Source organism: Triturus cristatus, chromosome 11 (assembly GCF_964204655.1).
Source record: "Triturus cristatus chromosome 11, aTriCri1.1, whole genome shotgun sequence".
NCBI classification, from domain to species: domain Eukaryota; kingdom Metazoa; phylum Chordata; class Amphibia; order Caudata; family Salamandridae; genus Triturus; species Triturus cristatus.
In genome coordinates, this window is record NC_140594.1 from 564,525,611 (window position 1) to 564,541,203 (window position 15,593).

The 15,593-nt window shown below is 45.9% G+C and overlaps 1 protein-coding gene across 3 annotated transcripts in view; it reads left to right on the forward strand.

The window, feature by feature from the left end:
• Positions 1-15,593, forward strand: part of ATR (ATR checkpoint kinase) — a 434,398-nt gene that overhangs the window by 120,068 nt on the left and 298,737 nt on the right. For all 3 annotated transcript variants that reach the window (XM_085633621.1, XM_085633618.1, XM_085633619.1), the window contains exons 9-10: positions 8,204-8,402; positions 11,841-12,103. In XM_085633621.1, coding sequence (XP_085489747.1) covers positions 8,204-8,402; positions 11,841-12,103 — 462 coding nt within the window. The remainder of the gene's footprint in view (positions 1-8,203; positions 8,403-11,840; positions 12,104-15,593) is intronic.

A 15,593-nucleotide genomic window follows, 5' to 3' on the forward strand; every position in this document is an offset into this window, starting at 1 on the left:
CATTTACGAGACATGGTCACTCTTTAATTTTTTTATGTTCCGTGATTCCATTAGGTGATGGTATATTTTTTTTAGATATAATCTTTCACCATTCAAGTCTTACATATCTGTGTCCACTGCATCATCAGAGTATCTATTCCGTCCCGTGAGGATGTGCTCTTATGTAGGCTGCTGCTTCATACTAGACAGCCAGTCCCTATCCATTGCCACCCTTCTTATTACTACCTTCCTTCATTATTCAGTCTATTCTTGATGTTTCATACCTCTCTTCTTTGTTCAGTTACCCCTGATAATTCCTCTGTAGCCTTATTCTTCCTTTCTGTTTCCCATTTATGTCTGTATTTCCCTTATAGTGTAAACCCTTTCCTGCTCTTTCTGTCAACATTGGTTTTCCCTCTTTTTCCTTTCTCTTACATCTCTCCACATTTCTGTCTTGAAGTTCTAATTTACAACGCCTTTGTGGAACACTTTTGTTTATTAAATTGTTTTAAAGGAAAAGCACACATACACCTGCCTACATCCCAAGGCCAACAGGGCGCGATACAGATCCCATGTAACTCAACCAGGTAACTCAAACACCAACCCCCTGCCCTTCCCAACCCAGAGCCAACCACAGTGACGAAGCTCATTCACAAAGCATTTCGGATAGCAGGGAAATGAGCTGACCACTGCTAGTCCAAACTCTAGAGACTTTCTCAAATCCGAACTTCAATTTTCCCAAGGTAATAGAGGCTTTCGGATCTTCCCTTTGTGCACATAAACTCAACTCTCAAAGGTATTTAGGGCTGGTAACGTCTCTAAATTAGGTGAACAGTAGCGTTAAACAAGGCCCCCAATGTTTCTCAAAATATTTCCCTCTGTGTTCCAAAGTCATGGATCTCCTTTCCATGCCTATGATATCCCAAACCGTGTATGACCATTGCCCGTGCTCAGGAGTTATACTCGTTCCCCAGGGTGACAGGATCTCCTGTTTGGTTGCACATAAGAAAATTGTTAGGCGTTTTCTCCTAGGTGATTGAGGAACCCTGACTAATTCGAACGCTGCCTACCTGCTGGTGAACTTTTCTTTGTGTCTTGGGGCTGGTGTTGTTGGCGCCGCTACCGGGGACCTCCCTGTTGTGTCTCCCCGCCGCCATTGCCATCTCTCGCGGCCGGAGAACGGAGACCGGAGACCACAGCCCCCAGAGTGCCTTGCGCCCGGAGGCGCATAAAAGCGCGACGCTCGTGTTACAGAGCGGGAACCCTGACTAATTCGAACGCTGCCTACCTGCTGGTGAACTTTTCTTTGTGTCTTGGGGCTGGTGTTGTTGGCGCCGCTACCGGGACCTCCCTGTTGTGTCTCCCCGCCGCCATTGCCATCTCTCGCGGCCGGAGAACGGAGACCGGAGACCACAGCCCCCAGAGTGCCTTGCGCCCGGAGGCGCATAAAAGCGCGACGCTTCTCCCGCATCGCGGGACGCGCGCGGGCGGCGCCGGGCTAAGCCCGGGCAAAGGGCGGGCCCTCTGAGGCCCTCAGAGGACGGAAGAGACTGGACTGGGCCACGGACATTGTATGTATTGTAGACAGTCTCTGTGTAGTAATTATTCATTGTTGTGTAACGTGGGCGTAAGATAAATTAGAGGGTTATATAGTCCCTGCTAAAAAAGAACAAAGCGCTTGGTTCCAAGGATTACTGCTAATATGCATAAGGCTAAGACGAATAAACCCACCAAGGGGGTTGGCACAATGGATAACTATCTGGTGCAAAAGGTGACCCAAATTAACAACACCCGTAGAGCGTCCCTAGGGCGAGGTAATGATGCTGCCGAACAACCGCCTCCTTTGATAGTCACAGTTCCTATAGATGGCCTGAACGGGGGAAGTGGGGCGGCTGTAATTACTACAGCGCAAATACACATAGATCAGACTGCAGATGACCCTGAAGTTGTATCTGAATTAATAGAATTAACTGAGGAAGACTCATCACCCTTGTCTCCCCTTTCACCCAAGCAAAGACCAATAAGGCTGTGCAGGAAGGCACAAGCTAAGCGCACGGGCAACCATTGCAAGAGTAAAACCGGGAGGGGCAATAGAGTCTCTAACAGTGGGGGACTGCAAAAGAATCTAGGGGAGGGTAGTGGCATGGGCGGATTGAGCTCTAATATCGCCCCTGAATCATTAACTCTCCTATTTCACTCTCTGGAGGGAAAATTAGAGGAAAAAATTGTAGAGCTGATGCAACCACTGCTAGATAAATTAGATACTATGGCCTTAGAAGTTGATAGATTAGGTGGCCTGTTAAAATCGCACCTGGCTGGCGTATCTAGTAAATCAGATGCAGCCATTAATAATCCATTCGTGGCTGACCCGGGATCACCAAAAAGTAGTGTATCCAATATCCCATTAAATAGGCAGATTAACACACAGAATAAAGTGGTTGTTGTTGACCCTGTCTTATCAGGTCCCACGACAATAACATTGCAGAATACCATTAATACGAGATCTCTTGAGGGAAATCTGATCCATACCCACTCAAAGAAAACTCGTCATGTAAATCTTCCTCCTGATTGTGCTCCCTATGTGGCTGTGCTTACGAATGTCCCGCCCATTCAGCCCCAAGCACATCAGGTGACTGAAGAAAATCATGACTCTCTGAAGAATAGGACAGTTTTCTGGCTTAACAAGAATTGTGGGTTTCCCGTTAAGTATGCAGATCAAATATTAACGACAAGAAGGGTCAGCTGGATTGGATCGTCCAGCAAGACAATAAATGGTGACTGCATTATTATTAATTTTAGGCATCCTCAGCATGCTGCTACAGTTCTACTTAGAGGTGCTGCACTAGCCAACACTCCCAACAGTATTTGCATACGTCCTCTGGGGTTCTTTTATTCCCATTTTATTAGAAATCCACCAACCCCTGGCCCATTTAGAACACGTATACCCTCACAGTCTCTGCCCCTTAATGATGGGTTCGATTACAACGTGGGGCTACAGAGAGGTAATGATTTTAACATTGCAACTCATAATAGATTTGATGCCCTCTCGGGATTAGAGCTATGTGACTGACAGGAGGTATCGGGCGGGCAGGAAATTCATGGCTTAACGGATATGAAATGTTCGGAACGTAATTTGGCTGTCAATATCTCTAATAATATAATATCCTGGAACATTGCGGGTCTTGGTTCCAAAATGGAGGATTGCAATTGGATTGAGTATATTAAAAAGTACCAAATTATCTGTTTACAGGAAACTTGGTCAATCGATTGTAATTACTTCCTGGAAGGGTTTAAGGCCTACTACGTACCGGCAGTAGCAACAAATAGGGGCAGAGCTAAGGGGGGCCTGGTTGTGTTTATATCTATAGCTTTATGTTGTAAGGTTCGGAGAATTACAACTAACCACACTGGCATTATTGGTTTAGTTTTAAATGGAGAAAATTGCACGGCCGGTCTGGTTAATTTTTATAATTCCACTATTTGTAGCACCAATTCTAGTCAGATAGCTACACTGCATTCTTTTATTAGTAACTCCATGAAGGGTTGTTTTCACAACCTCATGGTGGTTGGGGATTTTAATGTTCACCCCTGTGGAGACCCTCTTTTTAAATTGATCACAGAAATTAATTGTCCGGTCTGTGAGAACTTTCATTTTGAGCACACAACTGAGGGGGAACTTTTGAATGACATGCTTAATGAATTAGAATTAACCCCTATGATGGCATTGATGGCCCCAAATAAACGTTTTGATACCCCAACGTTTAAGGGGAATGACAGGGCAACTTTTATCGATTTTATTATGTTAACTTCTGCTATGCAGTCTTTTGTAGGATCCTTCTCTATTGAAGTCAGTGAATTCAGTGACCACAATCCTCTCACTGCTCTTTTGAGGGGTCCACTAATAGCAAAAGAAAGAGTGGAATCTCTCATTGGTAGGGTGAAAACCACTGATGGCAGACGCCGTCTGAGATGGTCCATGGTAACTCCTGACCAGCTGTACACCAAAATAAAAACTACCTGTGCTGACGAGATTTCGTTGTGCACGCAAGTAGATGCACTCCCAAACATTGTTCTAAATGCCTTCAACCGGTTAGCAATGAAGGTATCTCAACTACTATCAGTTCCTACAAAAAATTCAGACTCCCTAAAAGGTCCAAAGTGGTTTAACAAGGACTGCACTCTAGCAGCCAAAAATCTAAGAGCAGCATTGTCATCCAAGCCTAGGATAAAAGCTGATGTCCAGCAATGTAGAACGATTTATAAAAATACTATTGCAAGACATAAGGAATCTCTAAGGGAAGAGGCGTGGTTAGCGATCTTAGATCCTGCCACCCTTGGAAGTAGTACAGCTTTCTGGGCTTTGATGAGAAAACCATTTCTGACACAGGACCCGGGAAATGGTACTGAAAGTCATATATCTAAGGAGGAGTGGGAAGAGCACTTTAAAAAACTATATTGCTGTACAGAGGACACGGATACTACTACTGTCCGTAGTAAAACTGGTGTGCAGATTGTTTTTAATAGAACTGAGGTCTTAGAGGGTATACAGGGAATCACAGGGGGAAAAGCTCCTGGCCCGGACGGGATCCCCCCTGATTTGTACAAATCTGATCCTAGCTTTTGGGCACCGATTCTAGAATCAGTTTTTAACGCAGCTGTAAAAGAAGGATGCCCACGATCATGGGGTGTTTCCACAATCGTCCCAGTTTTTAAAAAGGGCGACAAGGGCAGCCCACACTGCTATCGCCCGATCTCTCTATTAGATTCCATGGTCAAGATTGTAGGAAGAATCGTACTGCAAAGATTGATAGAGTGGGTGGAGGAAAAGAACATTATGTCTCTTTCGCAGTACGGATTTTGTAAAGGCCGATCCACAATTACTCAATGCCTTAACCTCTTCCTGATCTTAAGTAAATATACCATAATACAGAAAGGTACCATTCATCTTGCCTTTATGGATTTGTCTTCAGCGTTTGACTGTGTCAATCGGTGTAAGCTGTGGCAATCCATGAGGTCTAAAGGGGTTGATAGCGGTTTGGTTGATTTCTTGGTTGCCCTGCACCATAATACCAGTGCCAATGTGAGATATTCCCTGGATTTGAGTGTATCTAATAATTTTAGTATTGGAAAGGGTGTCCGGCAGGGCTGCATCCTGGCCCCCTTTCTTTTTAACTTTTACATTAACGATTTAGATGGGGTGCTACAAGATGTTCATGCTGACTGTCCAAGAGTTGGCAGGCGAGGAATTCCAATACTTCTCTACGCAGATGATGCAGTACTTATATCTAGGACTGAGAGGGGATTGCAATCATTATTAACAGCTTTTAATACATTTATGAGAGATAGAGACCTCTTGGTAAATAATTCTAAATCCTTTGTGTTACAAGTTGGTCAGCAACCAAGAAAACCCTTCCAATTTAGGATTGGCGGAGAAATAATACCTTCAACTAAAACATTTTGTTACCTAGGAGTTCTCTTTGATACAAAATTAAATTGGGAACCCCATCTTGTAAAGAAAAAAGGTGAAATGGTGAGGGTTAATGCATCAATATTTAATTTTGCAACCAAATTGGGTAAAAAGCCAATCTGTGCAATGTTGAAATTGTACAATGCTAAGTCTGTGGCAACTGTATCCTATGGTAGTGAACTTTGGGGGTATGTTAATGGAGAGCAATTACAGATTGTTGAAAATCGTTTTATGAAGCGTTTATTGTGTGTCCCATCTGGTACGGCTAATTTCGCCGTCCATGAGGAGTTGGGGTCCCAATATATATGCGACTTGCTTTCCTTACGCCCTTTGATGTTTTGGCTTAAAATCTGGCTAAATGAGAACATACCCCTAACACACTTAATCATTAAGGACTTTATGTCACTGGACAAGGCATTGAGTTCTCCTTGGTTAAGCTATTTAAAAACAAATTTTGACAAACTTGGTCGCCCTGATCTTTTTTCTAATCCACAATCAATTAACAGGGGAGATCTGGAGCACATAAAACAATTATCTTTGTGTGATAAGAGGACCGCAAGAGAAGATGTGGAGCTCCAGAAACCAAGTGTGAGAAAATTTGTTATGCTTAAAACTACCTTGGCCATCGAACCATATTTGGAAGGGTCTTTTTCTTCACATGAGAAATTTTTACTGACCAGATTTAGGTTTAACCAATTTCATCATCTGCTTATTCGACCCAAATGTGACATTTTTAATAAATTGGCAGCGCCCTGCGGCTGCGACGGAAAGTCTCCGCAGGATATGCTGCATTTTATCTTTTTATGCAAATTTTATGAATTTCCTCGTAAATTATATTTAGTGACTCTTTTAAAAAAACTTGATTTTAAACAAATCAGACCGGCTCTTTTGTACTTGCAGCTTTTGCACAGTGACAGTGTTCTCCAAATGAAGGAATTTTTAAAATTATGTATTAGATTGAGAAACTGCCTGGACCAGTGAAACCCTGCCCCTCGCTCTGTGTCCATATTTTAGATAGCAATATTTTTTGTGCACTAAAATGGTTGGTGTCTCTGTAATGATGAACTGTATATTTTATGTATGTCTTTTATGGTTAGCAATAACCGAAATAAAGATTTGAATTGAATTGAATTGATTGAGGTGGGTATATGAGCTTATCAGGTACACCAATATGCAGGAAGCCTGAGCATGGGGCAGTCAAACATTGTGTCAATGCCATCCAATACCTCTCCCCAGTAACGTGTAAGCTTAGCACAGTCCACGTCAAGTGCAGTAGTGACCCAATCCCTCCACACACTCTACAACCCCTTTAAACAAAGTTTTGTGTACTATTTTTATTTCCTTTCTGCACATCTTTCTCATTTCTCCATATTTTATTTCTTTCTATTTCATGCTTTTTCCCCATTGCCTTTCCCCCACATCATCCATTCCATGTATGCCTCAGCGAGTTAAGCACACACTACTCGCATGTAGTGTGATCTGCAAGATACAAGTTTGAATTCTGAACGGACCAATTGTTTCATCCCACTGAGGTCGATAAATTGAGTCGTCGTTGGTGTTCTAGTAATGCTTGTTAGTTACAACATTTAGAAAGAGCAAAACTGGCACACCATACGAAAAAGCCCCTCATCTCTCTCTCTCCCATCGATGGCTTTTCCTCTGCATCTTCTTCCTAACCTTACCATCTCTTTTCTTCTGTTATCTCCGCTATCTGTGTTTTAATCTCCATTAGTGTTGCTCTCCTTTGTTTGTCTCTCTTTCCCCAGTTGTCACTCCTCTTTCCAAGGAGCTCTCATTTTGCACCTGGCTCACCTCTTTATCTCCTGCTTGCCCAACTTTGCATGTTTCTTCTCATTTCTTCTTGCCTCTTTCAACCTGTCATACCCTCTGCATTTTTTTCTCTTTCTGCTTTCGGCGTCCTGTTCCAAAGGACAGTAGAATAGTAGACAGGAAAGAAAACTATTGGTCTGACCCTGCTCTTTCTATATATCTCTTGCACGTCACTGAACGTTTTCTCTTCCAGCAGTGTCTTTCCCCTCACTTTCAATTTGCCCTCTTTCACGCTCAATCTTTCAATCTCTTCTTTCTCTGCTGTCTTTTTCCAATATCACTTCTCCATCAACATTATCCTTTTATTCTTCTGGCTCTCCCTCCTTTTCCAGATGACTCTCTGCACCCATGTGGAAGACCGTGGGTGGATGATCAATAGTTCCTCAGCTGCACCTACTTTATTGTCTTTAAGATGTCTGTAGCTTTATTTAATTTAAGCTTCCATAGAACTATGAGTTCACCTCACATTGTTGTTAAATAATGAATATCAGAGATACAATTCCCAGCAGCTGTCTGAGCCTTGAATAGTAAGACTGCACTAGATTACCAAATATTATTAGTGACTGAACACACTACTGGCTGGATGCTTGTTAAATTCAGTGACCGCTTTTGTTAGTTTCACAGCTGTTGTCAGTGGTATTAAACTGAAAGAATTGTAGTATGGTAAATGCAAAACTTTGTTGTCAGTTACTCCAGAAAGACCAGAACAAGAGCAGCAATAACTGTTTTCAGGCCTCCCCCTTCCCAGATCCAGTCAGTACTCTAGTTTACTTATTTGTCTTTAAATGAGTGGCTCCCTTTTTTGTTGCATCTCTCTTAGGTGTGCAAGGTCTGCTTCCTCGAGGTGTCTGTCAAAATTGTCTTGTAATTGATTTCCCCACTGGCCCCTTCGTTTTTTTATTGAACTTGCATTTTTTTATTTTTCAGCTCCTGAATTGCAGTCCCACTGTGTGTTGCTCCTTTCTCTGTTCCCGAAAGGCATAAATTCTGATTGGCGGATCATGATTTACCACTTGGCTCTACAGAGCCCTCACGAGATCATGCGTGCGAGCTGTGTTCGAGGATTCCCCATCTTGCTCCATCACCTTGCAGAAAAGGCCTATGGTCCGATTCCCAAAATTCTCCTGTACGTGACCCATCCACTTGCTGTTATTTGTTTCTGTGAATGTTTCCCATGATCCCTAACACAAAATACTGCAGGTTATTGTCTTTACACTGACTGTGTCGTTGATGTTGCTGTTGAGCTGAGGCATTAGTTATTGGGTATTGGTAGGATGAGTTTGGGAGCAGAGACAAAGATCTGGTTGTGTTTTTGCTCATCATCAATGACTTCAAGAAGTGATCATTGGGAGCACAAACTGGGTTCTATTTGGTGTCTTACCTTCTAAAAAACATCTTCTTTTTATATTTCCTTTTTTGAAATTTTAATATTTGTGAGAAGTCTTAAAAGGACCATTGAAATTTGAAGTTGTCATTACCAATCCTTTGAAACATGACATTTCTGTCAGGATTCACACATAGGGCCTCATTACGATGTCGGTCGGAAAGCCTCCGAATGGTATTCGGATTTTCCGAACCCATGTTTCCGACTGACTCGGAAACATTTCCGACGGGCCGATTATGATAGATGGAAACCGTTCGGTCATTCTGACTCGGTTACAACCGCCATTCGGAGAATCCGAGTTGGTCGTAGCCGAATCATGCTTCTCAATGGACAGCGTTTCCGGGCGACCGATTATGATGTCGGATTCCGACAGCCTTTCCGACTCAGTCTGTCTGACACAAAAAGGCTGTCGGAAACTGGCTTTGGGGGCCCGTAGCAGGCCCCCCTTCACCCGGAGGTCTCCGGTTGAGGCCTAGGTGGGTACCCATGGGACCCCTCTTTCAAACCATGCAGAGTGTGGCAGGCACCTTGGGGTGCCGCAACAGGGTGCAGGGTTTTCCGCAACAACCCCTTTTTGCAATGTGAGCCTGTGTTGTTGGTCGGACCACAAGCTCTCATTGAAGTCAATGGGAGTCTGACCAGACTGTGTTCGGAACCATCATAATCGGTCGGTTAGTCGGACTCCCCAAACCCGAGTCGGTCGGAAACAATTTCCACAAGGTGTTGGTTGGAATGAGGCCCATAATGTATTGCAGTGGTAATAATGTATTGGGAAAAAGAATTTAACCTAAAAACTGTATCAGATTTGCAATATAGCCCCCCGTGCCATTATGAAGAGGATATTATCATCTGTAATATTTTAGGGAACACTTTACGTGCTGAGATTTATAGGACAATCTTTCAAAACATTAAATCCAAGCATTCAAAGTGCTGTTGGCTAAAATAACCAGATTCTTTAATTGCTCTCCCAGTGACATGGGCCAGTGAAGAAGCATACAGCATGTTCGGGAAAACAGGTCAGAAAAAGCAACGTATCCTATATAAACTAAGAAGCTGATGGAATCTTACTGGGCCCAGCACCACAGAAAGGCAAATATGTTCCCTGTGTTCACAACACGTGAGCCTGGAAACAGCCATTTTGTATCTGCGATGTCAGCACTGCACCAGCTAAAACTTTAACGCAAAACATTAGAGAAATTTGCAGTTGAGCTCACAGGAGGTTAATTGGTCAACAGAAGTTATTGTTAGGGTGTGAAATAAAAATCTGTTTGCAGGATCTGATCAATAGCAAGTACAGAAGAAAACGGCATGAATATATGCCTTGATGTACATTAAGCGTAAGTGTGTGACAATCCAATGACTAAAGTGATAAATTTTACCTTGGTTATAGCTACTGAAGTTTATTATCTAAGATTGGCGAGGGGAAAAAAAAGATGGATGAGGTGCGAAGAGGATGAGAAAAAAGTTTTAGTGTGAAGTAATCTTACTATTTTACTTCACTGTGTACCTGCCCTCCTTCCCTTTCAGTTAGTTGTAATTATTAGTTGGGTTGAAGTCAGATGAGTATATTATACGTCTGCAACCAGCTGACATTTCCTTGAAAAATGGACGTGTACTTCTGATTTACTCCAGAATTGCTCATGACAGTCGATGATGTTTTGAAAGATCCACTGCCAATATGGTAGCATTAGCTCTAGGAGATTGATTTAGGGCACTGAACTGAGACACATTAATCTAACTTTTTTTTCAAAGTGATAGATTTATTTACTTGAGATGATTAAGGATAACTTTATTGATTTGCGAAGGGCACGGGCCTTCCCAGAGGTCAGTTTTTGTTGCATGCGGCAGAGGTGCGCGGATGCTCAGGAGCCGGCCACGCATCTGACTGTACAATATCTACATGAACTGGGTGCGGGCAGCCACTTAGTCAGATGGTTTGTGGAGTCCTTAAGAATACACACAGAACTACGGCTCGAATCCCTTCGAGCCCACTGGGATGCGGACTTGCAGCTCCCCAGCACTGACCGCGAATGGGAGGATATCCTCAGAGGCCCCACCCGTATCCATCGCAATGCCAGATTCCGGCTTATACAATACTACATAGTCCATAGGGCGTACTTGACCCCAGCCAAAATAAACGAATACTTCAATCGCACCAATGCCAGTTGCCATCGCTATGGTGAGCCAGGAGGGGACTTACTCCATGTACTATGGTCCTGCACATCCATACAGTCATACTGGGAAGCGGTCACCAGGAGTTTGGCACAGTGCACAGAGCGCACGCTTATCTGGTCGTGGGAGGTGTGTATCTTTGGGTTATACAAGAGGTCTAGTAAGCACAAAGTGACATCCCGCTACATTGACCTAGGGCTCATAGTAGCCAAGCGCCTACTTACAAGGCGGTGGAAGTCCCTGGAGGCCCCCCAGTGAAATCCTGGTACCAATCGCTATTATGCTGGGCACAGGCAGAGAGCATAGCGTTGCGGCGAGAGGATGCAATAGGCATTGGGAAGCAGCCGATAGCGGTGGAGTGGGATGCAATCCTGACGGACTTTCACGCCCTATGATAGAGTACCTCTGAGGACTCTGATACTATGCCTGAGTAAACAACGGAATAACAACCGGAGTCTCGTACGAAGTGCGCATGGCTAGCTGGCCGTAAGACATAGACACAGTACCGCGTGCTGCGTGACAGGACTATGTGCCCCCCCCCCCCGTGTCGACATACATCCAGGTCCAATAACATGACGCAGAACAACCATTTAGTGAGTAGTTTGGCAGAGGCATGCAGCACAGCTATGTCCAATGCACATGCGCGCAGACCAACAACAAGGTGGTCAGGGAAGCGTAGTTCAGAACATTGCCCCATCCTAAAGACCTTAAGTTCTTTATGTGAGAGGAGAGAAATGTGTTATTCACCCTGTTACATCAATGTTATGTTGCAAGCTGTTATAAAAAAAAAAAAAATCATTTTTTCATAGAAAAATACTGATATGCACGACTGCTCAGATTACCTATTGATGTAAAAAAAAAAAAGGAACGAAAAAACAGAAGAGGGGCAAGAACCCCCTGAATTATTATGTAACTACTGAACTGATGTGTACTAATAAATTTGAAAAGCAATACACAAATTTAAACAAAAAAAGGATAACTTTATTGATTTATTGTTTTTTATGACAGAGATAAGGTTATGGATGAATCCGATTTGGTAAAGAAAGAGTTTGCAAACATCACTGGGAAGCTGGCGTGTGGCCTTTCTGGTGCATTTGAGCTCGGGAGTCCTTCTGTGGAACCACTCTCGGAAAACATGGATTGTCCTCTCCTCAGCGGTAGTCTTACTGTGACCTCTCAACAGCAAGCCAAGAAGCCTTCCATTTCAGCATCTGTTTTCCAACCATTCATTTGTCTGCTAGAAAAAAGTATCCCAAGTCCAGTAAAACTAGGCAAGTTTTTACTTTTATTTTGCGTTTTGTGTTTTTAACTTTTGTGCCGTCTCTGGGCTTTAGGCATAGTGTTTGGAACCAGGTTGAGACTGCTCAACCTTATCTCTTCAGTTTCATCTCAGTCTCTACACCGTAGTATTAACTTTGATCACCTTCTGTTTTACTGCGTCTCTTGCAGTTTGCTAATTTAAGCTACTTTTCTCTCTATTGGTGATCTTTGAAGCCTCTTACTGCTGCTCTATGATTTGTCTTGAAGCTGGATAGAGGGTCAGATTACCTTTCTGCACTTCGACCTCACTGTAGTTCTTCAAGCGTTGCAGTCATAGACTTCAATTGTTCATAAATGTTAAACAAGTTTTATTCCTTCCTTCCTCACTCGCTCTCATTCCCCCCTCTTTTGCTTTCTCTTTCACTCTCGCTCTTTTTTGGATAGTTTATCGCACATTTTCTGAATGGTCTTTATCCTCTGAGGGGATGAGATTGCCAGGGTGACTGAAACTCATTTTATACTATTGTGAGACATATTGATTTGCACGCGTCCCATGACCATGCTAAGGGTATGGGTGTCCGTTACATGTGACTTCATAAAGCACTGTTAAAGGAAAGGAATAGGAGCCTTTCAGTCTGTGTCATGGTAGGCTCCACTGAAAACCTCACTGACCAGCAACAAACCCCAAACTCTACATGAACACACTCTAGACAAGGTGATTAAAGCCTTAGTAAAGCACCTGCTGCACCCCGACATGCACCATCTCACCAGAGTTTGCACACCTGTGAGAAAATAGTACTTGTCCCCTCCACTACTGCGCACCACTGTACAACACTCCTTTGTTTTACATCTAGGTTTGCTCTTCTTTTTTTGTTGAAACATTTTTTATTATTTTCCAAATCAACAATGACTGTTCATTACAACACGGATCCCCGTGTCCAATAAGAATATCTCCCCTCCCAACCCCAACTCGTCCCCCCCCCCACCCCCATGTCAGTGCGCCTCTGTCCCCTACTACTCCCCCGATGTGCCCCCCCTTCCAAGGAAATCATTTACAGTTGCTCACCCCTTCTCTGCGTAGGCAAATCATCCCGCTTGTCCAGGCCTCTGGTATATGTCCAGGGACCTCCTTCATTCCCTCCTCATCTCAATCCTCGGTTCCCCTCGCCTCTTGCCGATCCAAAGTGCTCCCTCCTTCCCCCATCTCAGATATCAGCCCCTGGAGCTCCACAACCAACGCTTCCCATGCCCTGGCTGTCGCTAACGCTTTCTCATCGTCTCCCCTCAGAGCCACCTGCACCTGGAGCGTACCCTCCGCCCCCGCCCATCTCACTAGCGCTGCCCTCCACCGCACATAGTTAGGCCCCCCCTGGATTTCCAGTGCAGGGTCAATTCTCTCTTAGCTAATATCAACCCCAGATCATAGAACCTGCTAGTGACCTTCGTACGGCGGGTGTGGGGAAACCATAGCAACAAGCAAGTCCCCATCTCTGGAGTGATTGAGCGGTCTGTCACCTGATTCAGGCAGTCCACTACCTCAGCCCAATAATCGCCCAACTGCGGACAGGCCCAAAACATGTGGCGAAAATCTGCCCCCTCTCCCCCACACCGAGGGCATGGAGATTGTGTGCCACCAAAGTATTGCAAGACCTTGGCCGGCGTCATGTACGCCCTATGTAACGTGAAAAACTGAACTAACTGGAACCGCGCGTTCCGAGTTCCCTTCCAGGCCCTCCGCACTAGCGTGGACCACGTGGTCTCTGGTATCGCTTTCCCGAGGTCCGTTTCCCACTTCTCTCGCAGAGCGGCCAGGGGTTGCAAGCCCTCCGTCGACAACCTGCGGTATAAGCATGTGATGGCTTTGGTCGTCCCTGCCGCCATCACGACATATTGACAGCCCGCCGCAGTCGGGGGTTCCGATAGCCCCATGTTCCAATGCTTCTGGATGCTCGCCACCAAAGCCGCATGGAGCAGAAAATCCCCCTGCGGGAGCCCGTAGGCGTCCTGCAATTCCTGGAAAGACAATAACACACCGTCTCGGAATATATCCCCTACCATCTGTATTCCCAGCTCCTCCCAAATCGCTAGTCCGGGCCAATCACCCCCATGCGGGAGCGCTGTACACATCCCAAGGGGGATTTCTGGAGCGTACGGGCGGACTATAGCTGCCCGCCTCTGGCACCTATTCCAGCACTGCCGGAGGGTGCGCTCCTCCAGGGTCAGCTGTGTCAAATCCAGTCGCTGCTGGAGAACTATAAAGGCCAGCACATGCCGCGGGATCAGCCTGTCCTGTGGGCCCTCTGGGCCTCTATATTCCCGGGCCACCGCCTGCGTGAGCCACTGAAGCTGGGCCGCCAAATAGTACCATTCAAAGTCGGGGTCTGCCAGGCCCCCCTCTGCTCGTGGCCGCCGCAACGTGGCCAGCGCCACCCGCCGCCGTCCCGACCCCCAAATGAAACCCGTCGAAAGTGCCCGCAACCGCGCGAAGTACGACGCCGGTATCCATACAGGAAGTGTGCGGAAAAAATAAAGAAGGCGTGGCAGCGCCACCATTTTCAGCAACGCCACCCTCCCGGCACATGAGAGCGGGAGTGTACTCCAAAATCCCATACTACCCCGCAGACCCCTGAGCGCCCTGCCAACATTCCCCTCCAACAAATCTGCCTGGGTATGATAAACGTTAACCCCCAGGTAGCGCAGGCAGCTGTCCTCCCAGCGGATTCTTCCCGCCGTCTGCGGTGTCCCGCCGCCCTGCGACAATGGAAACAAACACGTCTTACCCCAATTGACCTTCAGTCCAGACAGGCGACCAAACTCCTTCAACAGGGCGACCGCTCCCCTTAACGCACCAGTCGCGTCCCTCAAAAACAACAGCAGGTCGTCTGCATACAGGGAGATGTAGTGGGCGTCCCCCCTCAGGGAGACTCCGGAATAAGCACCCCCCTGTCGGGCGTGAGCGGCCAGCGGTTCAACAGCCAGCGCGAACAACAAGGGGGATAAGGAACAGCCCTGCCTCGTCCCCCTCCGCACATGGTATGAGGCCGAGATAGTAGTCCCCGTTTTCACCCGGGCCGTGGCCCCGCTATACAACAAGGCGGTCCACCGCACAAAGTCCTCCCCCAAGCCGAATTCCCGCAGCACTCGATACAAATACGGCCACTCTACACTATCGAAGGCCTTTTCTAAGTCGACCGACAGCGTGCAGGCCTCCGGGTATTCATCCCGGTCCAGTTCCATCACCCGCAGCAACCGTCGAATGGAGGTGGCTGTGCTGCGCCGAGGAATGAAGCCCGCCTGATCTGGGTGGATCAAGGCGGTCATGTGGGTCAAGAGGCGCGACGCCAAAATTCTACTCAGAATTTTGTAGTCCACCGTCAGCATAGAAAGTGGGCGGTATGCTGTGCGTGCACCCGCCTCTCCACCGGGTTTCAGCAAGGGTATCACGATCGCCTCCCGAGCAGAGGCGGGCAACTGCCCCAACCCCCATGCCTCGCTATACAG